General features: G+C 39.1%; 1 protein-coding gene across 5 annotated transcripts in view; it reads right to left on the bottom strand.

The window, feature by feature from the left end:
* DOCK10 (dedicator of cytokinesis 10) overlaps positions 1–26,906 on the bottom strand; it is a 321,880-nt gene that overhangs the window by 108,897 nt on the left and 186,077 nt on the right. For all 5 annotated transcript variants that reach the window (XM_088845240.1, XM_088845248.1, XM_088845234.1 and 2 more), the window contains exons 5-13: positions 22,452–22,524; positions 22,062–22,184; positions 21,683–21,817; positions 11,838–12,021; positions 10,309–10,394; positions 9,950–10,033; positions 9,675–9,830; positions 1,653–1,874; positions 1,343–1,465 (exon numbers count right to left, since the gene is read on the bottom strand). In XM_088845240.1, coding sequence (XP_088701366.1) covers positions 1,343–1,465; positions 1,653–1,874; positions 9,675–9,830; positions 9,950–10,033; positions 10,309–10,394; positions 11,838–12,021; positions 21,683–21,817; positions 22,062–22,184; positions 22,452–22,524 — 1,186 coding nt within the window. The remainder of the gene's footprint in view (positions 1–1,342; positions 1,466–1,652; positions 1,875–9,674; positions 9,831–9,949; positions 10,034–10,308; positions 10,395–11,837; positions 12,022–21,682; positions 21,818–22,061; positions 22,185–22,451; positions 22,525–26,906) is intronic.

Genomic DNA, 26,906 nt, shown 5'->3' with positions numbered 1-26,906 from the left:
GTTCCACCATCTAAGGAACTTATGGCATTTTCTTTCCTCTTTCTTTCTTCATTTAGGTATTATTATAACCTGATAAACAATTATTTTATTTTTCACTTAGTTCTGCATAAGTATTGCTGATGTCTTAGTAAACTGTATTTCCTTGTTTCCAGTCAGATTAATCCTGACTTTTCATTATTGTTAACACTTCGGTCCTTGGAGGTTGAAATTTTATCCTCGTAAATTTATTTTCACCAATAGATTCTCAGTTGCAATTACTGTATCAAAAAACATAAGCTGAGACTATACACATTAAAAATTTCCAACTGGATACTCATTTCACTAACAAGGGGCTATTTCAAGTCTCATATTTATCAAACTTGATAATTCATCAAGGCAGTGAGAGAGTCAATTTCTAGGCAGGTTGATAAGTCCGGTGTCCTCGAGGAGAAGAAAGGGGTCTGGGGCTCTCAAGGAGGAGATAGGGGTCTGGAATCCTCAAGAGGAGAAAAGGACAAATGTCTTTTTTTTCTCTACATTCCTTAGTCACATAAAACTGTTTTTTCTTTAAGATGACTACACAACAAACAACTCAGTTTAAACTCTGGAGGGACTGAAACTGCAGTACTTTGGCCACCTCATGCGACGAGTTGACTCACTGGAAAAGACTCTGATGCTGGGAAAGGTTGGGGGCGGGAGGAGAAGGGGACGACGGAGAATGAGATGGCTGGATGGCATCACCGACTCTGTGGACATGAGTTTGAGTGAACTCCGGGAGTTGGTGATGGACAGGGAGGCCTGGCGTGCTGTGATTCATGGGGTCGCGGAGAGTCGGACACGACTGAGCGACTGAACTGTACTGAACTGAACTGAAGGATTATATAACAACAATGTATCCTGCTTGAGGAGAGTTTCTCCTTCCTGAAAAGCTTCTGACTAATCCTGGTATCTTAAAATGTATATTATGGGAGTGGTAAGATCTTTCTATTGTTAAATTCTAATCCTGTCATCTTAAAATGTAAATTGTGGGAGTGGGTCTGGTAAATTTTTACAACCTGGAGACATTCTTTTGATTTATTGTCATAACCAATTGAAAAAGTATATAATTCCCTTGCTAAGACTAGTGAGGGGGGCACTCTCTGTCCCCCTTCTCATGCCTATGTCAGAGGCTTTCTCTGTCCCTTTGAATACTTTAATAAAACTTTGTTACACAGAAGCTCTTGCGTGATCAAGCCTGGCCCCTGGTCCAAAAGTTAAATCTTTGGAGATCAGGAATCTGACACTGTTAACCGTAATCTATCAGCAGTGTGATTTTTACTTCTTGAAAGTGACTGAAATCATTTATAAAAAGATCATGCATTACCTTGTTGGAGTCTGGATTTTTAATATAAGGTTCAGCACCACTTGCAATGTTTCCCATCAGCACTTTTTCAATTTTGGCCACTAAAACAATTTCAGAGTGTGGATTGCTTACAGAAAATATAGCCTGTATATAAAGAAAGCAAATAATAAGCATCTAGGAAACCACAATGAAGACATATACAAAATTCTACTTTTACAGTACAACTTTAAGGGGAATTTTTATCTGGAAAACTGCTCATCTTATGTAATCTATTGGTAAGAACAATGGAACAAACATCTTCCCTCCTATGAGAGATAAACAGAAGTACAACCTGCTTTGGAAATTTTAGCCAGTCTTCTGGAAATCCCTTGATGTGAGGTTCTCCTGATTGTCTGGGAGTGACAGTGTCTATGTTTCCATTTTCCACAGCCACGGAGGCCCCTAAGAGCATCTGCCTGACAGCAGTGTGGTTCAGATCCACATGGAAATCGGCAGAAATCTTCCTGCTGTCTCTGAGGTCATAAAGTGCCACACTCACAAAAAAAGGCTCAATCTGTGGGAAGAAGAAAGAATTGGTGGTTTCGACATAAAATCATTACACAGACAATAGCCTCTTTAGTAAAATATTTAATAACACAATAGATAAAATACTACTGAGAGAGTCAATTACTAGGCAGGTTGATAAGAAGTCTGGGGTCCCCGAGGAGGACAGAGGGGTCTGGGGCTCTCAAGGAGGAGAGAAAGGTCTAGAATTCTCAAGGAGGAGGAAAGGAGAAATGTCTTTTCTTTCTCTCTACATTTCTTAGTCTTAGTCACATAAAACGTTTTTTTTTTTAAGCTAAGAACTGATGATTACACAACAAACAACTCAGTTTAAACTCTGTACTAAGGATTCTAGTCAAGGCTATGGTTTTTCCTGTGGTCATGTATAGTTGTGAGAGTTGGACTGTGAAGAAAGCTGATCGCCGAAGAATTGATGCTTTTGAACTGTGGTGCTGGAGAAGACTCTTGAGAGTCCCTTGGACTGCAAGGAGATCCAACCAGTCCATTCTGGAGGAGATCAATCCTGGGTGTTCATTGGAAGGACTTATGCTAAAGCTGAAACTCCAATACTTTGGTCACCTCATGCGACGAGCTGACTGGAAAAGAGTCTGATGCTGGGAGGGATTGGGGGTAGGAAGAGATGGGGACGACAGAGAATGAGATGGCTGGATGGCATCACCGACTCGATGGACATGAGTTTGAGTGAACTCCGGGAGTTGGTGATAGACAGGGAGGCCTGGCATGCTGTGGTTCATGGGGTCGCAAAGAGTCGGACACGACTGAGCGACTGAACTGAAATGAACTGAAGGATTATATAATAACAATGTATCCTGTTTGAGGACAGTTTCTCCTTCCTGAAAGTTCAGTTCAGGTCAGTCATGTCTGACTCTTTGCAACCCCACAGACTGCAGCATGCCAGGCTTCCCTGTCCATCACCAACTCCCAGAGTTTACTCAAACTCATGTCCATTGAGTCAGTGATGCTATCCAACCATCTCATCCTCTATTGACCCCTTCTCCTCCTGCCTTCAATCTTTCCCAGCATCAGGGTCTTTTCAAATGAGCCAGTTCTTGCACTCAGTTGGCAAAAGTATTGGAGTTTCAGCTTCAGGATCAGTCCTTCCAATGAATATTCAGGACTTCTTGCCTTTAGGATGGACTGGTTGGGTCTCCTTGCAGTCCAAGGGACTCTCAAGAGTCTTCTCCAACACCACAGTTCAAAAGCATCAATTCTTCATGCTCAGCTTTCTTTATAGTCCAACTCACACATCCATACATGAAGTGATAGATGACTGAGAGACTTCACTTTCACTTTTCACTTTTATGCATTGCAGAAGGACATGGCAACCCGTTCCAGTGTTCTTGCCTGAAGAATCCCAGGGACGGGGGAACGTGGTGGGCTGCCATTTATGGGGTCGCACAGAGTCGGACACGACTGAAGTCTTAGCAGCAGCAGCAGCGGTAGGTGGAGTGACATAGGCAAAGTCACAAAGACATGAAAAAACACAGGTTTAGAGTGAGATCAGAGTGGAAACACAACATTAGGATGTGTTTGTAGAAAATACACTTGAGAAACATTAGTTAGTGTTAGTTAGTGTTAGTTGCTCAGTCGTGCCCGACTCTTTGCGACCCCATGGACTGCAGCCCACTAGGCTCCTCTGTCCATGAGATTTTCCAGGCAAGGATACTGGAGTGGGTTGCCATTTAGGGAAGTACAACTAGAAGCCTTGGAAACTCATTGCATGTGTGTGTGTGTGTTGGTTGGTTGGAGAGATGGTTCACAGGGGCGTGCATTAAAGAAAATTCTCAGGTTTGGGACTATAGAAATTAAGTGAATGACAATGCCATTCACTAATGTATAGGATGAAGATACAAAGATGAATTCTTCAGCACAGAAAGTCATTTGTAGGACATTCCAGGAGCAGAGGGGTAGCTGAGTGTCGAGCTCAGTCAAGGAAATTGGGCTCGACAGTAGGAAACGAAAGATTTGGGTGTGTGGGTTCCTGTTCAAGCTTGAAATGAAAAAAAGAGAAAATCCTAGGAAATGGCAGAATGGCATCCGAGGAAATTTGAACATGCACAGGATACAGGTGGGAGTAGGAAAACCAGTTTACAAAGAAGACTGGGGAGTGGAGAGGGATTTTTAAAAACAAGTTGATAAAAACGTTTAATGCTGCCAGAGTATCATAGACACTGAAGAAGAAAGATTTAATAAAGAAATAATTTTCAACTAGAAAAGTGTCAAATGCAACAGAATTTAAATAGAAGGACAGAAATATAGATATGTAATTATATTCACAGATATATGTACATATATGCACATACGAGTAATTATATATATACATATGTAAATACATGCATATGTAATTAACTATAGACTTCTTAAAATGTATATACTTATAAAAGGTTTTTAAAGTTTTGTTTATGCTACTTAATCTTGAACTGATGCCTCTCATCCACCAATATTCTGTGGATAGGTAGGTTATATACAAAAAACACATTGTGAGCAAATTTATCACTGTACAGACTCATTCATGCCATAGATTTTGCTGAATGTTTAATAAGTATCTTGCGTTCTTTGAAATGCAGGAATATGGCTAACTTATAATAAGGGTATTAGTTTAATTCCTTAATATTAGCAATATTTGGCAGATCCCTTACTGTTAGAATTATACATATAAAATAAAATTCAACAAATTAAAAAAAATAAGGCAAAATGTAAAAGTTTCTTATTTTACCAATTTAATTTAGAAAAACTCTTGGTTTGGTTTGTGGTACTGGTAGTCTGCCAAGAGTTGAACAATACAAAATTAAATAATTCAGGTAGGAACCCAAAACACACTGAAGGTCAAAGGAAAAAAATCCTTATTATTATTATTGTGCAGATTGCTGCCTTTTGATTTTCACCTCTGCTTTGTTAATGGAAATAAATTACCTATTTTGATAATCAATCAAAAATAAAGCTCATATGGTGATTCACTTATTTCTTTCAATCCACCTTTTCAACTTAAATGTCACATCTTACTTCTTGAATCACTGGTTTTTCAATAAATATTTGTTAGCAAAGCACCTACAAAGCCCAATGAATCATTATAGGTTTCTTTCTTAAAATTCTGTACTTATCTTTAAAAAATTTAAGAACATGAAATTCTAAATGTACTTCTGCTATAAAGCAGCTTCATTAGTTCAGATTTTTGGATCAATTTCTATTTTCAAAGAAATATTTTATACTCTAAAGCCATCAACTTGAAATTGGTTTTCAATTGACTGACTGAAAAATTATATGCTGTCAAGTATTGTTTCCTCATCATGAAAAAGTTCTTTTGGGGAGTCTTTTTAAAAGCTCATTCATTAAATGCAACTGCATTGTTGTTGGCTCTTCAGCAACTTCAAGAAACATTTCAATTAGTTTAAAAGCATGTTCGCTGAGTTAAAAACAATGAGTTTAAAAATAGCGACTTGAATAAATGAGTATCACTGAATAATCGCAAAAGATTTTTTAAAACAATGGCATTACATATAAAATTGAAGTTGAGTCCAGATGAGGCTGTCTTACTCATTTTTCACATTGTTTATAAGCACTACGAAATTATTCTTAAAAGGATTTTCTTAGTTTTTGTTTTAACATTTGTATCAATTACAAAATTAATTAAAAATGATACACTCTTTGCGACCCCATGGACTGTAGCCAACCAGGCTCCTCCATTCATGGGATTTTCCAGGCAAGAGTACTGGAGTGGGTTGCCATTTCCTTCTCCAAGTGGTAAAGAACCTGCCCTCTAATGCACAAGACTTAAGAGATGCGGGTTCAGTCCCTGGGTTGGGAAGATCCCCTGGAGAAGGAAATGGCAACCCACTCTAGTATTCTCGCCTGGAGAATCCCATGGACAGAGGAGCTTTGAGAGCTTCGGTCCATAGGGTCCCAAAGGACTGATATGACTTCACACGCACACACAGGAATCCACATGGAGGGAGTCACATGCCCTGGCACTGGAAAGAAAGTCCATTCTCTTTGATGTTTGTTTCTAAATTTGAGTTTTTAATCACACTTGAGGATGTACTTTGACTTCCCTGGTGGCTTAGCAGTAAAGAACATGCCTGCCAATGCAAGAGACTTGGGTTTGATCCCTGAGTTGGGAAGATCCTGTGGAGAAGGAAATGGCAACCCACTCCAGCATTATTGTCTGGGAAATCCCATGGACAGAGAAGCCTGGCGGGCTACAGTACATGGGGCTGCAGAAGAGTCAGACATGACTTAGTAATTAAACAACAACAAGGATGTATTTGGTCAAAAAAGAATTCATTTTTTTTAATAAAATGATTAAGTGATATTATGATTTAGGTTAAATTTTCCTGATATTTCTAAACAGTTTCAAGACTAAGTTTCTAGTTTTTTTTTTTTTAATCCTAAGTGAAAATATGTTCTGAATACTCCTCCCAACACTTTCACATAAAGGAACATTTTTCCTGCTACAGTCATCCTCCACGTGGCCACATCTACCATGCTCTTCTCTGGCTTCATGTTACTCAGCTTCTTAGCACCATTCCACACAGCTGACTCTTTCTTCCTTAGCATCATGAGTCAGTCTTTCCCAGTTTATCCCTACATCAACAACCATTCCTTCTGAGTTTTCTCTGGTCGCTTCAATATTTATCCATTTAATATTTCCTACATACACAGAAATTTCTACACGATTCCCTATACATCACTGCCTGGATTAGCCTTTCAGATTTATATCTCTGTTCATGCCATTCCCTTGAGTTCCAAACATGTGTTTGAATCTGCCTAATGGACATCTCAATTTGGATATTGAATAGGCCAATTAACCTTCGCATGTCCATAATGTACTTTTAGTCCTGCATCCCCCAAATCTGCTCTTCCTCTAGGCTTGCCCTTCTAGGAATGACACCCCTACACATATAAGGGTCTAAAGCAAAAACTAGAGACTCATCCTTGAGATTTCTCTTCTCCTTATCCTGTATATCCCAGATATCCAAAAAAATCTGTCAATTCAATTTACAAAACACCAGTCAAACCCATCCACTCCTCTCCTTCCTCTTTGCCAGTCTTGGAGCAAGCCACACTGTGAACTGTAGTAATAAACTTCCGTTTTCCTCGGTCACCTCTCGTTTCTTGCAGTCCACTCCTCTGATGGGATGTTTTAGGAACACAAATTCTTAAATTAGAATTGAGAATTAGAATGAGATCAAACCATTTTAAAGTGCTTCAAACCCTGGGATAGCCTCCAGTTACACTAAGGATAAATCCAAACTCTTCACTGCAGTGTAGAAGACCCTATCTACTCTTACTCTGTGCTATTTCTCCCACCCCCTCTGGGTCTGCCCTTCCCTTCACTATCTCCTTTCAGTTCCTAGAATCTGCTAACGTTTACCAGTCTCAGGGAACTTCACACTTGTCCTTTCTTTTGCCCGGAACCTTTTGCCCTGACCTGATGTTTTCCCTTTCTCAACCTTGGTCTCTGTTCAAATGTCACCCTCTCAGAGAGGTCTCCTGCTGTCATCTTATCCTCAGTAGCCCTCCTCTCAGTTCCTCTGTATCATATCTCTATATATTGATTTATTTTAAAGAACTCTGCACAGTGTGCAAGTTTCTTGTTAATTCATTTGTGTCCTTATTTACTTTGGTCTCTTCCCAGAGATTCTAATCTTCAAGAGGCCAGGGACCTTGTTCATCTTATTCCCTGCTGTTTCTCCAGTACTTAGAACAAGTCTGTGGCTTCCCTGATAGCTCAGTTGGAAAAGAATCTGCCTGCAATTCAGGAGACCCTGGTTTGATTCCTGGGTTGGGAAGATCTGCTGGAGAAGGGAAAAAGCGACCCACTCCAGTATTCTGGCCTGGAGAACTCCATGGACTCCATAGTCCATGGGGTCACAAAGAGTCTTGGAAGAAAAGTTATGACCAACCTAGACAGCATATTAAAAAGCAGAGACATTACTTTGCCAACAAAGGTCCGTCTAGTCAAAGCTATGGTTTTTCCAGTAGTCATGTATGGTTGTAAGAGCTGGACTATAAAGAAAGTTGAGCGCCAAAGAATTGATGCTTTTAAACTGTGGTGTTGGAGAAGACTCTTGAGAGTCCCTTGGACTGCAAGGAGATCCAACCAGTCCATTCTAAAGGAGATCAGTCCTGGGTGTTCATTGGAAGGACTGATGTTGAAGCTGAAACTCCAATACTTTGGCCTCCTGACGCGAAGAACTGACTCAATGCAAAAGACCCTGATGCTTGGAAAGACTGAAGGTGGGAGGAAAAGGGGACGGCAGAGGATGAGATGGTTGGATGGCATGACCAACTCGATCGACATGAGTATGAGTAAACTCCGGGAGTTTGTGACGGCAGGGAGGCCTGGCGTGCTGCAGTCCATGGGGTCACAGAGAGTCGGACACGACTGAGCGACTGAACTGAACTGAACTAGAACAAGTCTGGCTCCATTACGTGCACTGAATAAAGTATTTGCTGGAGAATGAATAAACTCAACTTTAACTACTTTCACTCTGTCACCAACCTAGGGCAAGTTACAGTTTATAAAATATGAAGAAGCTTCATTTTGGGGGAAGATTCTTCCTGGAAATACATTTCAGTTTTAACTCATTTGTCAACAAGAATCGCATAGGGAACATTGAAAACATCAATATCTTGCATGCATCATATTTACAAATTATCCTCATTAAACCTGAGGTCCACAGCACACACCATTACCCTGCTACTAGAATAGGAAGAAGGTGGCTCAGAGAAACATTACCTGAAGACCCAAGGGAAGCAGGTTACACTCTTTCTGAAAGGGTTCACCCATTTGCCCGCTACTCACTGTCAAACTAACAAGGCTCATTTTACTACATCATAAACAGAGAGGTATACGGATTGTGTATACAATTTGCAGAAATATGTCATACTGTTTCTGCCTTCCAAAAGCAGATGTGGCTTGTATCATGGATTTGGAAATAAGTTCTTTAAGGTGAAAGATGACAACTGAGGGATAATTTATTAGAAATAAGAACAGAATGCATTAAAAAAGAATGAAAAGGAACACGCCAATATATTAACAATAATTTTTGACGTTAAGATTGAGTACTTTTTATTTCTTTCTTTATAGTTCAACCTTTGATAATATTTATGCTAACAAAATGTGCCCTTCCCACCCATACATTCACAATTAGTATAGAACTGTCCCCTAGAATACTAAAAATGAACTCTCAAGAGAGACCATCTAGTAAGAAGAGGAATCTTGTATTGATTTAATGAGTACAGTGATGTTTCCCAAATATCAGTGAAGCACCTTTTTCCCCTACCATTTACATGTATTATTTATTTAATATTTATATATTATTCTACTTGACTCACTATTTAGCCATATTGTAAGCAGTAGTAGCTATGAAATCACAGGGTTAATTTGTTCATTATAAATATTCTCTAACATACATTAAAATTAACATATGAACATTAAAATAAAAATGCGGATTTAAAAGCCATCAAGTTCCACCAGGAAGATACAAACATTATATCTGGAAACTCTAAACCATTGGGCTGATTTAATGGAAAGAATCATAAAGCAGAGTCCCTTTGTTACTTCTTCTGTATGTTAAAAGGGAAATTTTGTGGCAATATAATTGACAATTCCACTTCAGAACTTGTGGACTTTATAGTCAAGTGGAAAAATGCTGTCAATCATATTCCTTGGTACAATAGGGGGTGTGAACTCAGTGCCTGGAATCATCAGGAATAGAAAAGATTTTAATGAGGGTGGTGTGATACCCTGGCTGAGGGTACAGGATGTATCAGAAGAGAAACTTACATTTGTTATCGGATCATTTTCATTCTCTGTCACACATCCCTGAAGATTTAAGTTGAGAGCTTTACAAATGATCATGATTCTCTTGGCGGCCTTCTCTTCAAATGGTTTGATCACAAACTCGGGTTCTAAAAGGTCTTTTTTCTGAAGTTTCAAGCTCTAAAAAAGTTTGGAAAGTTTTACTCAACATACACCCATCATAAGAAAAGAGTTTCTAAATTATAAACCGCAACTGTACAAGTTAAGTTCACATCTGCTTAAAGAGAATTCCGACTTACATCTATATCTGGATCCAGCGAGAACAGATTTAGCCTCTCCATGTTTCGAGTTGCTTTGACAGTCTCTTCAGTTTCTGTGAGGTACTACAGAGAAAACAGTGTTAGTTCTTAGTTTCTACTTGGCTGGAAACCTACAGCCCAGCCCCATACACATGGCCAAGAAACAGTCCCTTAGTATTAATACTGTTTTAATATCATCCATCAACACTCTGCAATCTTATAGAAACATGCTTTTTATTTTCTGACTGTTGTGTTTCTTAGTCTAAATCTTAAAAGAAAGCATTTACATGTTTTCCATGAAAGTGATAAATAATAAATAATTCGAGTTTATTTGCACAGAAAAATGTCAGCTTGATTACTTTCGTGAAGTCTGGGTGCAGGCTGTTTTCTGAAGAATCAGCTTCCTCCGGTGTGCTTTCACAAGTTATAGCATTATCCAGGGAATCTTGAAAAGATACATCAAGACAAGGTCATTAAACAATCCTCATGAATCACTCATTTTTCAAGCCTGTGACATATGGAAACTGGGTTAGACTCAAAAGCGATGAGGGATGGACACTGGTGAGAAGATACCTTCACTGTGCCCTGACTCTAATCCTCCATATAGTTGGAAAAACTGGGTCTGGAAATTGGATGTCCTGGTGATCATTTTGGGACACTCTCCATGACACCATCCTGTGCCCAGAAGAACTCTGGACCCTTACAATACTACATTTATACTTCGGGTTGTCTTGTCTCACTTCATCAATGTATACTAAAGCTTTCTTACATATGAAAATATTTTTGATAATTCTGACTCTCAGGCCATCAACATAAAACCTATATTCTAGCTTCAGTTAGTTAAACTTTCTAGGACTCCGTAAACATTAATATTCTAGCTGATGATTATTAAGTAAATGATGAGTGTAAAACACCTACTACAGTATATAGAAGGTGTTAAAATTAACACTAATTTTCTTCTTCATTATCCCATGACTCTCTTACATGATAGGCTACCAGAACTTAAAGACTCTTTGGGGGACCTCCCTGGTGGTTCAGTGGTTATAAATCCTCCTTCCAATGCAGAGGAAGTGGGCTCAATGCCTGGTAGGGGAACTAAGATCCCACATGCCCTGGGGCAACTAAGTCTGAGTGTCATAACTAATACCCAATGCAGTCAAATAAATAAATTAACTAAAAAAATAAAGACTCTCTGGTTTTAATGTACCACGGTATTGTGCAAAATGTCTTAGAACAGTTTTCCTTTGGGAGGAGTGACTGAGTCTGAGAATAAACTTGTCTTCCACATGACTATTAGTATAAACCTGTTTCCCTCCTCTTCTTTTCACCATTTCCCACCCCCCCCCCTTCTCTTGCTCTCTTCTCTTTGCCTAGAGTGGATTAGAATCTGATGAAAGAACTGGGATGGGCAGAAGAAACATTTTTTATCTTATAAAAATCCCTGATCTCATGCAAAATTCATGGAACTTTCACAACTTGCCTGATCTCCATGGGGTCAAAAGCACACATGAAAGATGCTTTGCAACTATAAGGAAAGGATGCATATTTGCCATTACACAGTAATGTTCATTAATTAAATTTAATGGGATCTATAAAACACAGAATCTCCCCTCTAACATCCCATTAGACATGGTCATTTATTTTAATATTGCTGATCAATGATTCCCAATATCATTTGCTGGATGTCAGCCTCAAATCACTGCCAGTCAACTTAAAAATCATACCTCTGTGAGGTGACCCCCATTATTCAGTAAAGGTAAAGGTTTGGGGGTGATTTCCTGGAGCAAATAGCTCAGGGTTGGACAAGCTAGTTACCAGGGTTTCTAGCACCCAAAATGAACCAAATGCACAGGTCACAGTTGGCAAGGGAGGCAGGTAGTATGCTTACCCAGCCCCAGATCCGTGAGTTCTGCACTCCTCCTGCCCTGAGGGGGCCCCTCAGGACTGATCTGCAGGATTCGGTTGAGGGTATGGATCCATTCGTCCATATCTGACTCCGTCTCAGCCGCCAACACAAAATAGGTCAGGTCATTCATTTTCAATTCAAAGGCATATTTTCTCAGTCTGTTATTCTGCAGCATAAAAAGAAAAAAAACCAACTAAGTCTTAGACAGTGGGATATATTTTTTTATGGGGTTTTCCACACAAGGAGGTGACATCAAGGAGATTTTCCAAAACAGACAAAAGTTTAGATGGGTAAGAATTATTTGGGGCTTCCCAGGTGGTGCTAGTGGTAAAGAATCTGCCTGCCAATGAAGTAGACATAAGAGACATAGATTCAATCCCCGGATGGGGACAGGTCTGGAGGGCTATAATCCATGGGATCACAAAGAGTCGGACATGACAGTACACCACATCTACATCTACAAGAATTATTTTATTTGGTTTCTTTCAAGGATTTTTGTACAAAGAGCTATTTTAAGGTTTTCGTTGACTAGGTGAGCATGCGGGCTCAAACATTTCATCTTCAGGCATGGGGGAAGTATATTCTAAGCTTTAAACAGTTGCTTTGAGTTGCTGTCTTCACTTTCCCACCTTGCGTTCTATCCACAATTCACTCCAGTTGCGTTTTTGACCCCATCACATCCCAGAGGCTGCACTTGCCAAGGTCACCAACAAACTCTACGTTGCTGTACTACCCCAAGGGCTATACAATCTTTGTTGACCTTTCGGCAGAACTGACACAGTGGCTACTTCCTCCTTCATGAAACCCACCTCTCTCTGGTTTCCATGACTACACTCTATTTCAGTTTTCTTTCCTCCTGAATGGCCACCACTTTTCAGTCACCTCTACTGGCTATTCCTTACCTTGTGACTTGTCATGCTAATCTCAGCTCTGCCTTAGACTCTTTTCTTCCTTATCTGGTCCAATGACTTTAAATGACATCACAAGCCAGGGGCTCCCAATTCCTTTCTCTGCCTCTGGCTTCTTCATCAACCTCTAGACTTTTGTCTTACTTGACATCTCTACTTGCATTTTGTGACCAACCCTTGAGGTTTTGTTCTAGTTTGTTGGATGTACTCCCATCATAGACTTTGTTGCTGCCATAAAGGCCTGAAACAACCCTCCCATCCCAGTCACCAGGTATGGATTTATACACATAACACCATGTTTGCCCTTCATGTACTTAGGTGACTTGTATTCACTCTTCAGATCTGAACTAAAGTTATCCTTGCTCAATGAAACTTTCTCAATTCCCCAGTTAGGACAAGGTTCTTGTCCTCCAGGGTATGCACAAAAATTTGTGATTACACGCTTATTCACTTTCATATGTTTGTTTGCACAGCATATTCCTCCCTTACAACTGCCTCATGAGAGCTGGAGCACCACCATATCCTATCACAGTGCCATCACACAGAAGGATTCAACAGTGCATTCAAAACAATTATTTCTTATGAATGGGACAGAAGAGGTTCCAATCCTTGGGAATGAATGAACAACTGAAGAAATCAACCAACAAATGAAAAACAGAGATTCTCTGTTATGCAGAGAATTAAAGTGGTCTGATTCGATGAGTAGCTACCTTAGATTAGACTTTCACAGAAGGTGAAATCTATAAAAAGAAGTGAGCTGTTTAAAGATCAAAGAAGCACAATTAAAGTAGTGGGAACACAAAAGAAGATTATTAGAGCAGTTTACATACATTTCTGCCATGAGACTAGAAATATAAAGGCAAAGTAGAAACTTCCCCCAATGATAACTAGAGTTATGTAACCTGGGGTGGTTGAAAGAATTCCTGAAGACATTCCATCTTCAAATGACTCCCAGGTAACTCTGATACAAGTATTCAATTCTTACCCACACTGTTCTAAAGCCTAAGAGCACTCACAGCTGTAGTAAAGCAAGACTCTATACAATTAAAGTAAGTAAAATGCAAATAAGAGTAGAAATCTAAGATGAGAGCGTCACTATAATGTAGGGGTACAACTTAATAAACATCAAGGTATAAACTCTTTCTGAGAACAAGATTGCTGTTTCTTGGAGGCAAAAGAGAATAATCTTTAATATACTTCTGGAAATCTTCTCTTACTTTGGGATGCTCTGAGAAACTTTCCAAAATAGCTTTCTCCTTTCAACTTCCACAATATCACGATTACTACTACAAACATGACACTTATTAAACACTTGCCAGCTGTATATCTGGCACTGTGCTGAGGATTTTACAGTCATTATTTTTTATTTAAATCTCATAACAACTCTATGAGAGACACTGTTATCATTCCATTTAGCATATGAAAACACTGAGACTTGGGGAGACAAATGAAAACCTGTTTGGAATACATGGACAGCAAGTGGTGGAGACAGGAAGTAATCCCTTTATACTTTAACACCCCCTGAGACAACCCAGCACAAGGAAGATGTTGATTGGCTGTTGTTCTTCTTTGCCACCTGCTGGGCATTATCACATTCTAAAGGGGCAGCCATGCCTGGTGGTGCTGGTTCCTGAAAGTAGACACTGGGGCAACATACAAGCCTCAGGAAAAAGAAAAATTTGGGGATTGAAGGAGAAAAAAGAATTAGCTAAAAAAACTAACTGTGATCTTCACTGTGGGGTTTCACAGCTCAAGTGGCACTTTCTAGACTCTGCCAAGGACAAGTGCTTTGCTCATATTCATACTTTCCCATTATTGTCAATTATTATTATTTCTTTGCCCTGTAAGGATTCCCTTGCAGACTGGCATTTTCAATAGCCCATGAGCCCAGGGCAGAAGGTGACTAGTTAGCCTCAGTGTAGTGATAGTATTCATTCTTAAAGAGGTTCTATCGGGTTTGTATTTTGTGCTGGGCAAAAACAGACAAGGTCTCTGCCCAGACAGGGGAGACAGGTGTTAACCAATTCATCATCCAAATGTGAAACTGGAAGACAAATGTGCTTAACTTCTGTACGAATGTACTGAAGTAGAGGAACAAAAATCAAGGTATAAACATTCTTTTTTGAGAACAGGATTGTTATCGCAGCATGAGAATTGCAACATGAAAATACTACTATTCTTATAGAACCCTCTGTGTTCTGTGAGAATACAGAAAGGATAACTTCAACTAGGAAAATGCCACAGCTTTATATATATATATACACACATATATTTGTATAAATACCTTTACTAAAGTTAAATTTATATAGAGTGAGATACACAAATCAAGCTTTTGAAAAATGCATAAACTTATGTGATCCACACCCAGCTTTTTGAGATCATTTTGGCTTCAGTGTAAACAGAATGGGATGGCTAGAAAGGCAGTGACCCCAACATTTCCTATGCAAAGCAAACATCTGGGTAGTTTCTTTAAGAATGCGACTTCTTAGACGCTACACTTTCCTCAAGAGGGAAGGCCAGACTTCACACACCCTCCCACACACTTCCCTGGGTGCTGAAGGAGGTCCATAAAACCGCCTGTGACCTGCACTGACAGAGAGGGTCTAAGGGGAAAGACAGTTGGCTGAGAGCAGGAATAAAAGACAGACATGCTTCCCATGATAGTATCATACCTTCAAAACACCACGGGAACAGAACAGACACTCAGGAAAGAAACAGAAGTGCTCAGAGCAGATCTAAAGTAGATGAGTGTAGCAGAATGCAAACAAATCTCAGTGTTTTCTTGAAAACAAACAAATGAAAGAATCTGCTTGACTAATCTGATGCTGTAAATAATGGGGAAGGGTAGATGCAAGGTTGTGTAAAATGCCTGCATTAGGTCCAAATTAAAAATGGATTGAGCTGCAACTTGCTTTCAAATGGAGATGTCAAGGAACTAATAAAAAATTACAAAAATTGATTTTCTAAATTGCCTTCTGTATGTGAATTAAATATGGCTGAGAACTTCAACAATATTACATATTTTTTAAAATTTGAGCAAAATATAACAAGCCCTTGTTTCTCAAAAGGGGGTATTTATAAATGAAATAAATATTCTATTCACAAAAAGCCAAATTATCTTTTTTTCCTTGGTGTGAAAGAGAACTACTTTCAGTGCACAGAAGCTTATGCTGGGGAAGATTAAGATGCCTTAAGTGGTTTTCCATCTCACCCTCTGTAATCTTCAAGATAATGGCATATAAAACAGCAAAAAAGAAAGGACCAGAAGTAGAAAACCGATGGGACATTTTAATAACCGTGAAATGCAATGTTAAGTCATTAAAATGATAACCAAGAAGGAATCATATTCTTCTTCTCACTCCTCAAATTTTCCTTTATTTTCCTGAAATCAGTATCCTTAGTGACTGATGCGGCTTCTTTGTTCATTCAAGCTCACCAGTCTATCTATATGACTTCATAAATAAAAGGAAACTGGAAATATGTTCTAATGCCATCTGATGTGTTTAATGAGTTGTGGCAAATGGATTGCTCTTCACACTGCTCACCTAGAAAAGCTTTGAAATAGATACTCCAATGAAACCACTAAAGCCAATGGAGGATGGAATATTGAAGGGAGTTATCCAAGCCAAATATGCCACTGTACCTGTTCTGTTGCTAGCATCTTTTACAGAATTTTGCAGAAACAGGAGAAGAGCCACGCAACATCAAATTCAGGTTACTGGAATTGGTGGCTACTATCCATGCAATCCTTTCCATTCTCTGTATGTTCATTCATTCAAATACATACTTGTTCAATACACACAAAAATGTACGGGCTATTTTCTATGTGCTAGGTAGAGAGCATTAAAAAATGTTCAAGTGACGTGCTTGCCCCCATGGGACTTACATTCTAGTGCAATGTAATGTCAGGAAACAAGCAATATAATGTGAAATATATATATGTAATATATGTATTACATTGGAGTATGAGATGGCAATCTAGTATTCTTGCCTGGAAAATCCTGTGGACAGAGGTGACTGGCAGGTTACAGTCCATGGGGTCGCAAAGAGCTGGACATGGCTGAGTACACATACATACATTTGTATAATATAGTGTAGCATCATGCAGTAATATCATTCTTGCATTTGATATCAGAACCTAGCTTTGGAGATGTGTCACACATGTTTAATTACGCATGCACATGCTATATTTATTCTGTATTTTTTGGCGCATCTTTCCACAGGCGAGAAGCTCTCTGAAGACAGGAACCACACCTAATTTATGTTTGGCTTTCCCACAAAGCTTTGCATGTAGCATATATATTTGCTGAAATAAATCCTACATCTAAATTTCACGGCTTAAAATGACACACATCTATCTTCAGAGTGTTTCTTCGGCCTGTTGGCTTATGTAGGATAAATGTATTAATATGTATCTATGCAAGCATACCCACTAGATATATGATCACCAAAGTATTTCCTTGGGCATCTTTCTGTAGATCTGGATTTTCCTCAGCCTCAAATCTAATTTTTCCACTTATTAGCTCTGTTACTTGGGCGAGTCACTTTATCTCTCTGAGCTTTAATAAATTGAGACAATAATAATGCATTTTCCACGAACTGTTGTCAAATACTATATTAGATGAAGAAGATTACAAGTGTCATTCTGGTTTTTATTTTTATCACGGGAAGTAAGATTCTTAACCACCAAGGTTTGCTGGGGGGTTTATAGGTTATAGGTGACTTCTAAATTTGTTTTCATTGGCAGGTACACACTTTTTTTTCCTTTCCAGTATGACGGCCTTTATGTGGGCACACACAGTCTGAGCTGCTCTGTGTTATCTCACACAGGAGAAGGAAGTGACCCTACTTCCTTCCTGCAGTGGCCTGCACTGCAGAAAGCATCTGAATTTTTAGACTTTGGTTAAGCCTCAAAGGCCATTATCTTGGGACCTATATCCACAAGAGAGCAGATCCAGCACCTAGGAGGAAACTAACAATGTTCAGTTTCAGATGTGTGTGTGTGTGTGCTTAGGCGTGTCCGGCTCTTTGGGACCCCATGGACTGCAGCCCACCAGGCTCCTCTGTCCATGGGATTTTCCAGGCAAGAATACTGAAGCAGGTTGCCATGCCCTTCTCCAAGGGATCTTTCCAACCCAGGATCAAACCTGGGTCTCCTGTGTTGGCAGGCAGAGTCTTTCCCGCTGCATCACCTGGGAAGCCCGTTCAGCTTTAAGCCTTTATGTATAAAGTGACATCACTCATTGTCACTGTTAATGTTGGGGCCCTGGGTAGGTGGGATTCCTGGGCTATTTACTGCGTTCACAGTGGCAGGACCTGGGATGGATGGATGGAAAAATGAATGATTGAGTGAATGAATGAATGAATGAGAAGGCGCTGAGGGAACAAGACAGGATATATTAGGCTTCAACAGCCCTCAGTCTCAGATCAAAACTGAAATGCAAAAGTAAGAAGTTCTGCTTCAGGCTGGAAATGAGGGGTATAAAACAGATCTAGTACTGTTTCATGACTACAGAAAAGTGGAAAACTACTGCTAGGTCTCTATTTTACCAAGATCAGGAAATTCCTAACCACAAACATCACCTAAAGTATCTGAGGGGCTTCCCTGATGGCTCAACAGGTAAAGAATCTGCCTAAAATGCAGGTTACACAAGAGACTTGGTTTCAATCCCTGGATTGGGAAGATCCCCTGGAGGAGGAAAATGGCAACCCACTCTAGTGTTCTTGCTTGAAAAATGCCATGGTCTGAGGAGCCTGGTGGGCTACAGTCTGTGAGTTGGCAGAGTCAGACAGGACAGAGTGACTAATGGTCGCAAAGTCTCTGAGAATTTTGGGTAGGAGTTTCGCTCTACTTGAAGTAGCCCTTAAAATATATTTCTGAGAATTCCAAGGCATACTCCTAGGAAAGCATGGTGCTATAGAATGGGTTTGAATGAAGCAAACTAAAATGGCCTATTCACAAAAGGATGTTATGAGCTGGAACACACTGAGAATGCTGGGTGGTAGGTAGCACTTTCTGAGGCAATCTCTTTGTTTTTCTTCTCTGTTTTATTCAAGTGAAACTGACAATGATTCTTAACAAAATAGGTCTGACTCATTTGCTTTGTGCTTCTGTGTGTACACGTTTCATCTTCAGGCACATTTTGTACCTGAAAGCTTGCTAGAACAATGACTAAACTTGCACTGTATCATTCAGAATCTTCTTTTCAGATGTAAAAACTTGTAAGTCAGAAAGAGCTGTAAGCAAATATGTAAGAACTGGGATCCAGATAGAAGGTGACAAGGACCTAGATGTCTATCTTCCCAAAGGGATCTCAAGAAACTAAAGGTCCCTCTTTCTACAAAGGATAACAAGCTTATAATAAAGAATATAAATACAGGGATATAGAGCTGAACTCTTTAAAAGATAGAGTACATGATCCCAGATATGTGAATGGCTATTTATTGGAAAATGAAGTAGGATTATTCAACGCTGCTTTAATGGGCAGAATCTACCTTGGGAATTCCTACCTATGTGCCCATTTTTTTCTATGTATTCTTCTAGCCAACCCAGAAGAGTTTATCACTGTTCTGTGCTCCTAGAACATTCCATAGTAAGCACATTTATACCACCATTACAGCTTTTGAGAAACTGTGTAATAGTTACGAGCCTATGTCCTCCTCTGGTTATGATTTTGGCAAGGAGCTCCTAATGCCTAAACACACTTCTAGCATGTCATAAGTACTAACTCAGCTTGCTGGATGAGTGAATAAATGAATGAAGAAACGGATAAATTAGCCAGCTTGAAGTGTTAGTCAATCAGTTGTGTCCAACTTTTTGCAATACCATGGACTGAAGCCCGCCAGGCTCCCCTGTCCATGGGATTCTCCAGGCAAGAATACTGGAGTGGGTTCCCATTCCCTTCTCCAGGGGATCTTCCCAACCCAGGGATCAAACCCGGGTCTCCTGCATTGCAAGCAGTTCTTTACCATGTCAATCAATATTTTCTAGAAGGGCTTTCCCATGATGGGATGTTTACCTCTCAAAGTTGTGACTTTTATAATTAATGGAAAGACTGGGAAAGGATGGCTGAGGACACACTGTCTCCCAGATCCTTTTTTACTTTAGTTTTACAGATGAAACACTGGAAATCAAACAGCTTGAGTAACTTACTCAAGGCTCTTAGATAGTAAAGGGTGAAACTAGAATTCAAACATCGACTTGAATACATCCCACTCTTATGTTTTTCCTTGGAAGACATTCTCTTTCCAAGGCACTGCTTAAGCAGAGACTGAAACATGGTCTAAAAGTTGATGGAGAAGAGGTGAAAGGTCAGAGTAGAGCACTAACTGACTCTGTGTTCAACAGAGTTATACCAGGCTTGGAAGAAGAAATTACACATGAATCTATGTCTCTGCAAACTTAACACCTAGCAAGGGATACAATGATACTTCTTAAAAGATGATGACTCATTGGTTACAGAAAGTTTGGAGGTACAAAGGGAAAAGAAAATATTTAGTTTTTCAGCTCAATGTCTATAAAATGTAGTTATTGATCTTTAAACCTATTGTTAAAGTCTTACTTCATATTTCTAAAGTCAAAGAGTCTCCTTTGTGACCAACAATAGAAAACGATCTCCATCTTCCATTAAGATCCTTACTGCCCTTTCCATATGGAAAGTTGGCAACTGTGTTAAAAAGCAATTTTCTTTCATTTCTAGTGGAGGGCTCAGCAACACTTAATTAATTCTTTCCCTTTAAAGTTCAGTATTATTACTTTCTGGAGAAATTCCAAATTTTAACAGCTAAACCATCCAGAAATAGATGAGGCTTAAGTGACTGAAGAGAATTCTGTTTTGTATCCATGCATCTGAGTGCCCTTGGTATGAATCCAAGAGGTAATCTAAGCCATGTAGCAAGTGAATGCCCATGGTTTGGTGGAAACACAAAGAATTGTTCCTAGTGGCTTGTGATCAAAAACAGAGTCCTTAATCTCAATGAGCCAGCATTTAATGTTAAACTGGAGGGAAGACCACTAAAACACTTGATTGCTTCAATTTTTACATGAGAAAGAATAAAAATGTTCCATCATCAGAGTAGAAAGAATAAGATGTCCAAATGAGGCATATGGAATTTTTCTGCTTCTTTTTGCCAAAATGGTCCATGTCAAATTTAATACTAAGGACAATAGTTTGAGGACAAATTACTGCAGAAGAGCATTGTTGGTTAAAAGTGCCACGTCTGAGATTCAATTTCTGAGATTCAACTCTTGAGAATCAATGCAATATAATCCTTGCCCTTGAAGAAACCTGCTCTTAGAAGGAGGATGATGTGTATATACACTGTAAATTTACAATTGCAATATTACCTAATAATAAAGGTAACATTCATGAAGCGCTTTCTTTGAACTATGTGATTTTCATATAACCATACTGCATTCTTTAGCTCAGTGGATCTCTACACTGTAGCTACACAGATGGTCATTTTCCTCTTGTCCTTGCATATATCAGACTTGCTCTGGCTTCAGGACCTTTGTACTTGCTGCCCCTGCTCATGCTTTAATCTCTAGATCAAATATTTTCTCTTCATAAATGTTTCTATGACTTCTGGAACATAAAGATTCCTTACTAACCTCACCATCTGTCCTCCCCATTCTGTAGCCTTGTTTATTTTCTTTATTCCAGATTTTACCAACTATTCCTTTCCATTTCTTTTTTTTTTTTTTCCTGCCTATTTTCTGTTTTCCTTACTTTATTGAAGTAAGTTTTGTGAAAGCAAGTCTCTAGGCTGCCTTCCCTCTCCACTGAATCCTTAAGAGTCTGAAATAGTTTTTGGCTCATATCAGGTACTCCATAAATATTTTTAGAATGAATGAATGATTATTGGATGAATGTATTTTTCAATTAAAAAACCCTCAGGGAAAAAGAGATTTCTACTCACCTGTATCACACCTGTACAGGAATCCAAAAAGATACAGCCTTTGGGTTCTTTGGATATTTTTTCATCTTTGTAAAAATTCATGATGTAGGAATTATCTGGCAACTGAGTCAGTTGGAAGAAGCGCTTTTTGAATGACTAAACAAAGGAAAAAAATATGAGGAGGTAGTTCAAATTCATGGAAATTAGAATTTTCTAATCCCTTCAAGAGTGCTACATTTCTTGAGCACTGTTCTGAGAAGAGCATCATTCTTTCTCATAAATAAAATATGACACGAAACACAAACTCAATGCAAATAGCTCACCTCAGTTTTGTGAATAAAGAGGGGGTGGGCGTCAAGAAAGGTGGCAGAAACAAAAATGAGTCTCTATGTCTCCTTACCCGAACAGTAACGGTGTTATTCACGGTGCTGTTAAAATTCCCCTTGTAGAGCCAACCAGACTTGAAAACTCCGGTCCCTCCCGTTCCCCCTCCGCCCTTGGAAGATGAGTGGGAAGTGGTATCCTGTACAAAAGGCATCATTAGCATCACAGCAATCTTTTGTGAATCCCAGATCTTAGACACTGCACTTAAAAATAAGACTCCCTTTTTCTCTGACTCATCTTAAACAATCATGTTCAATTTCAAAACAAACGTGATTCGTTTTGTCTAAAAACCCTCACACCAATGGGTACTGCAGCTTTAGGAGAAAGTAGTCTGAATTTCAAACATGTTAGACAGGAACTAATTATCCTCATGTTTTAAACATTTCACTTTCAACCATTTACTTACTTCATCCTTATCAGCATCTTCATGGTCAACCTCAAAGGAATGTGAAGGAAGTTTCTCTGGTTTGTATTCTGCTCTGAGATTAAAAAAAAGAAAAAAAAAAGATTCTGATTTGTCATTTGAGACATTGCTTTCAGCTGAGTAACAGCTACTGTGGTGGCTTTCTTATAGACTTTTATAAAATAATGTAATCTTGTGCGGGGCCATTTTCTTTGGAAGTACTAACTTGCTCCCTACACCATTATATCTTACCTCCAGTAAATAAATCTCCATTTTAAACCACAGAGTTACTATTTGCACAGATTTACACATGTCCTTTTTAATTAGATGAAGGCAAATGGGACAATTTTAAGGCCTTGGTGATTAATATTTTTCTTCTTCCACATTTTGAAGTGGAATATAACACAGCAATATTTTCATTATTTTTCCCCCCTTTGCTTTTATGTGACATGCTCAAGGCTATAGGATGGTCATTTGAAAACCGACCACTACTGTGGCCACTAGGCTGTGCTGCTCCCCAACCCTGGTGCCCCAAAAGTCTGCATCCACGTGACTTAGTGGCATTTGTGTTTACTTTAGGCATTTCCATGGTAGCACAGAAACACCTCTCAGTCAGAGCATTGCTGACCAGCCCAAAGGAGCAAGAGTGTTCACTTGGCTCTACAAATGGTAAAATAAGACAGAAATAAACCTTCCTTGACTTAATTCTATCTCATAACACATGGTTGAATGGAAACCAGATAGAATCATCCAAACCAGGCATTCCTTGATACCAAGCTAGAAAACCCTACATGGAGGATTTGCAAGGTAGCGCTTTTTCTCTGAAATGATTTATATTATGTAGAAGCAACCCCAGAGTCTGACTACTGAGAAAAAAGGCCATGAGAACATTCAGTATTTCCATTGTAAATGGTTCCTATCTTGATGGTTTTCCAGACAGTAAGGTGAATGACCAAGGACTCTTTATATGTATATTCATATATGAAAGTTTAAGTATTAGTCGCTCAGTCGTGTTTGACTCTTTGCGACCCATGGACTGTGGCCTCTGTCCATGGAATTCTCTAGGCCAGAATTCTGGAGTAGGTAGCCATTCCCTTCTCCAAGGGATCTTCCTGACCCAGGGATCAAACCCAGGTCTGCCACATCGCAGGCAGATTCTTTACCAGCTGAGCCTCAAGGGAAGCCCAAGAATACTGGAGTGGGTAGCCTATTTCTTCTCCAGCAGATCTTCCTGACCCAGGAATTAAACTGGGGTCTCCTGCATTGCAGGTGGATTCTTTACCAACTGAGCTATCAGGGAAGCACAATTATACAGGTATTCATAAAATCACCAAACTGTTCGTTCACATAGAAATTCAGTGGATTCAAATAAATTCAAAATATCCTTTACCCTTCTTCTGAAAGACCTAGAAATGCCCATTCCCAGTTCACAGTAGAAGAAGTCAGAGCACAAAAAGAACAATAACCTCACTATTAAATTGTGAAAAGCCTGAAATCAGAACCACAGTCTCCACTCCTGATAAACTTTTTTTTTCCCTATTGTGGTAAAATATACATAATAGAAGAATTTCTATGTTAACTATTTTCACATGCATAGTTCAGTAGCATTAAGTAGATTCATACTATATGCCCATCATCACTGACCATCTCCAGACCATTTTAATTCCCAAACTGACTCTGTATCCATTAGACAATAACTGTCCATTTCCCCCTTACCTCAGCCCTGGGTTATCATTGTTCTACTTGCTGTCTCTAGGTTTTTGACTATTCTAAGTACATCTGATGAGTAGAATAATGCAACATTTATCTTTTTGTGTCTGGCTTACTTTATTAGAATAATGTCTTCAAGGTTCATTCATACAGTGGAGTGTATCAAGAGTTCACTCCTTTTTAAGGCTGAGTAATATTCCATCGTAACCTGAGAAGCGTTTGTGCCCCCAAAGTAATTTCCATGAAGGTATCCTGGATCTACAGAATTAGGACCCTCTCCCTGTAGATTCTGAGTATACGTCTCTTATGATGTTTGCCTGGTTCTGTATTTGGACACTTGTCTTAGCCCTCCATCTGATTATACATTTCTGAAAGCCAGAGACTCTAATGAAGTCCCATCTACATCTTAGTTTTTTTCTTTCCTGTTGTAGACATACTCAAGATTCATTGCTGACTGAATTATTGATAAGCAAGGTGAATAGGGATAATATGAAAAGTCATACTTTAAAACTTTGTTTTTGTAAGGGATCGTGGTGATCTTCTTTTTAGCAGTGGACACATTCTGAGTGATCAAAATCCTGAGACAACTCCAACATGTTAAATAGGTTTTTATGTATTTATTTTTAATTAATTTTTATTGGAGTATAGTTGCTTTACAATGTTGTGTTAGTGTCTACTGTAGAGTAAAGTGGATCAGCTCTATGTATACCTCTATAAACTCTTTTTTGGATTTCCTTCCCATTTAGGTCACCACAGAGCACTGAGTAGAATTCCTTATGCTATACAGTAGGTTCTCATTAGTCCTCTATTTTATACACAATATCAATAATGTATATAGATATATATTAATCCTAACCTCCCAATTCATCCCACCTCAACTTTTCCCACTTGGTGTCCAAATGTTTGTTCTCTATGCCTGTAAATAGGTTTTGAAAAAGTATCTTATTATTGATTTTATAAATAAATAATGAATTCAATTATAAATTTAAATTAATTTATTTTATAAATTCAAATTAATGAAAGTTGCTTGCTACCAAAATTCATAACTAATAAATATAAAGCTATTCTGGTGTACACAGTACTTGATTATTATAAATGATATCTGGAGTCTCAGTTCAGCCCTAATTCCAATTTATTTCTCCATTTTGTTTTGGCTGCATAGTCCTGTTAGGACATCCCAGCACCCATAGATAAATAGCTGTAAATAGTAACAGTCTAGTTTAAAAGCCTATTTGGAACCAGTCTGTTATTCCATGTCCAGTTCTAACTGTTGCTTCCTGACCTGAATATAGGTTTCTCAAGAGGCAGGTCAGGTGGTCTGGTATTCCCATCTCTTTCAGAATTTTCCACAGTTTACTGTGATCAACTCAGTCAAAGGCTTTGGCATAGTCAATAAAGCAGAAATAGATGTAATTCTGGAACTCTCTTTTTTTTTCGATGATCCAGCAGATGTTGGCAATTTGATCTCTGGTTCCTCTGCCTTTTCTAAAACCAGCTTGAACAGTTAGAACTGGACATGGAACAACAGACTGGTTCCAAATAGGAAAAGGAGTACGTCAAGGCTGTATATTGTCACCCTGCTTATTTAACTTATATGCAGAGGACATCACGAGAAACGAAAGGCTGGAAGAAGCACAAGCTGGAATCAAGATTGCGGGAAGAAATATCAATAACCTCAGATATGCAAATGACACCACCCTTATGGCAGAAAGTGAAGAACTAAAGAGCCTCTTGATGAAAGTGAAAGAGGGGAGTGAAAAGGTTGGCTTAAAGCTCAACATTCAGAAAACTAAGATCATGGCATATGGTCCCATCACTTTATGGCAAATAGATGGGGAAACAGTGGAAACAGTGTCAGACTTTATTTTTGTGGGCTCCAAAATCACTGAGGATGCTGATTGCAGCCAGGAAATTAAAAGACACTTACTCCTTGGAATGAAAGTTATGACCAACCCAGAGAGCATATTAAAAAGCAGAGACATTACTTTGCCAACAAAGATCTGCCTAGTCAAGGCTATGGTTTTTCCACTGGTCCTGTATGGATGTGAGAGTTGGACTGTGAAGAAAGCTGAGCGCAGAAGAATTGATGCTTTTGAACTGTGGTGTTGGAGAAGACTCTTGAGAGTCCCTTGGACTGCAAGGAGATCCAACCAGTCCATTCTAAAGGAGATCAATCCTGGGTGTTCATTGGAAGGACTGATGCTGAGGCTGAAACTCCAATACTTTGGCCACCTCATGTGAAGAGCTGACTCATTGGAAAAGACCCTGATGCTGGGAGGGATTGGGGGCAGGAGAAGAAGGGGACGACAGAGAATGAGATGGCTGGATGGCATCATCGACTCGATGGACATGAGTTTGGGTAAATTCCGGGAGTTGGTGATGGACAGGGAGGCCTGGTGTGCTGCGATTCATGGGGTCACAAAGAGTCGGACATGGTTGAGCGACTGAACTGAACTGAACTGAATTTAAAAGCCAGCAGTTTAAAAGAAGAGTGGTAGGAAACGTGTATTTCAAAGTTATCCCCACAGCTTCTGACACATGGTAAGTGATCAATAAATATTTGTTAATTAATGTATATTAATTTACTTGTTTGGGTATGTGTTAGTCCAAATTTCAAAAACATATTAATACATAATACAACCTTCTTCATCCATGATTTATCTGAAAGCTCAAAAATATATACCAAGAGCGCAGAAATTTTGTACTAAAGTCTTAATATGTACTAAGTAGCACATTCGTTGTTGTTTA

Source organism: Moschus berezovskii, chromosome 2 (genome assembly GCF_049115385.1).
Source record: "Moschus berezovskii isolate FMDL1 chromosome 2, NW_MosBer_1.0, whole genome shotgun sequence".
Classification (NCBI taxonomy): Eukaryota; Metazoa; Chordata; class Mammalia; order Artiodactyla; family Moschidae; genus Moschus; species Moschus berezovskii.
Note: the sequence above shows the minus strand (reverse complement) of the source record. Positions and strands in the feature narration are given on the sequence as shown.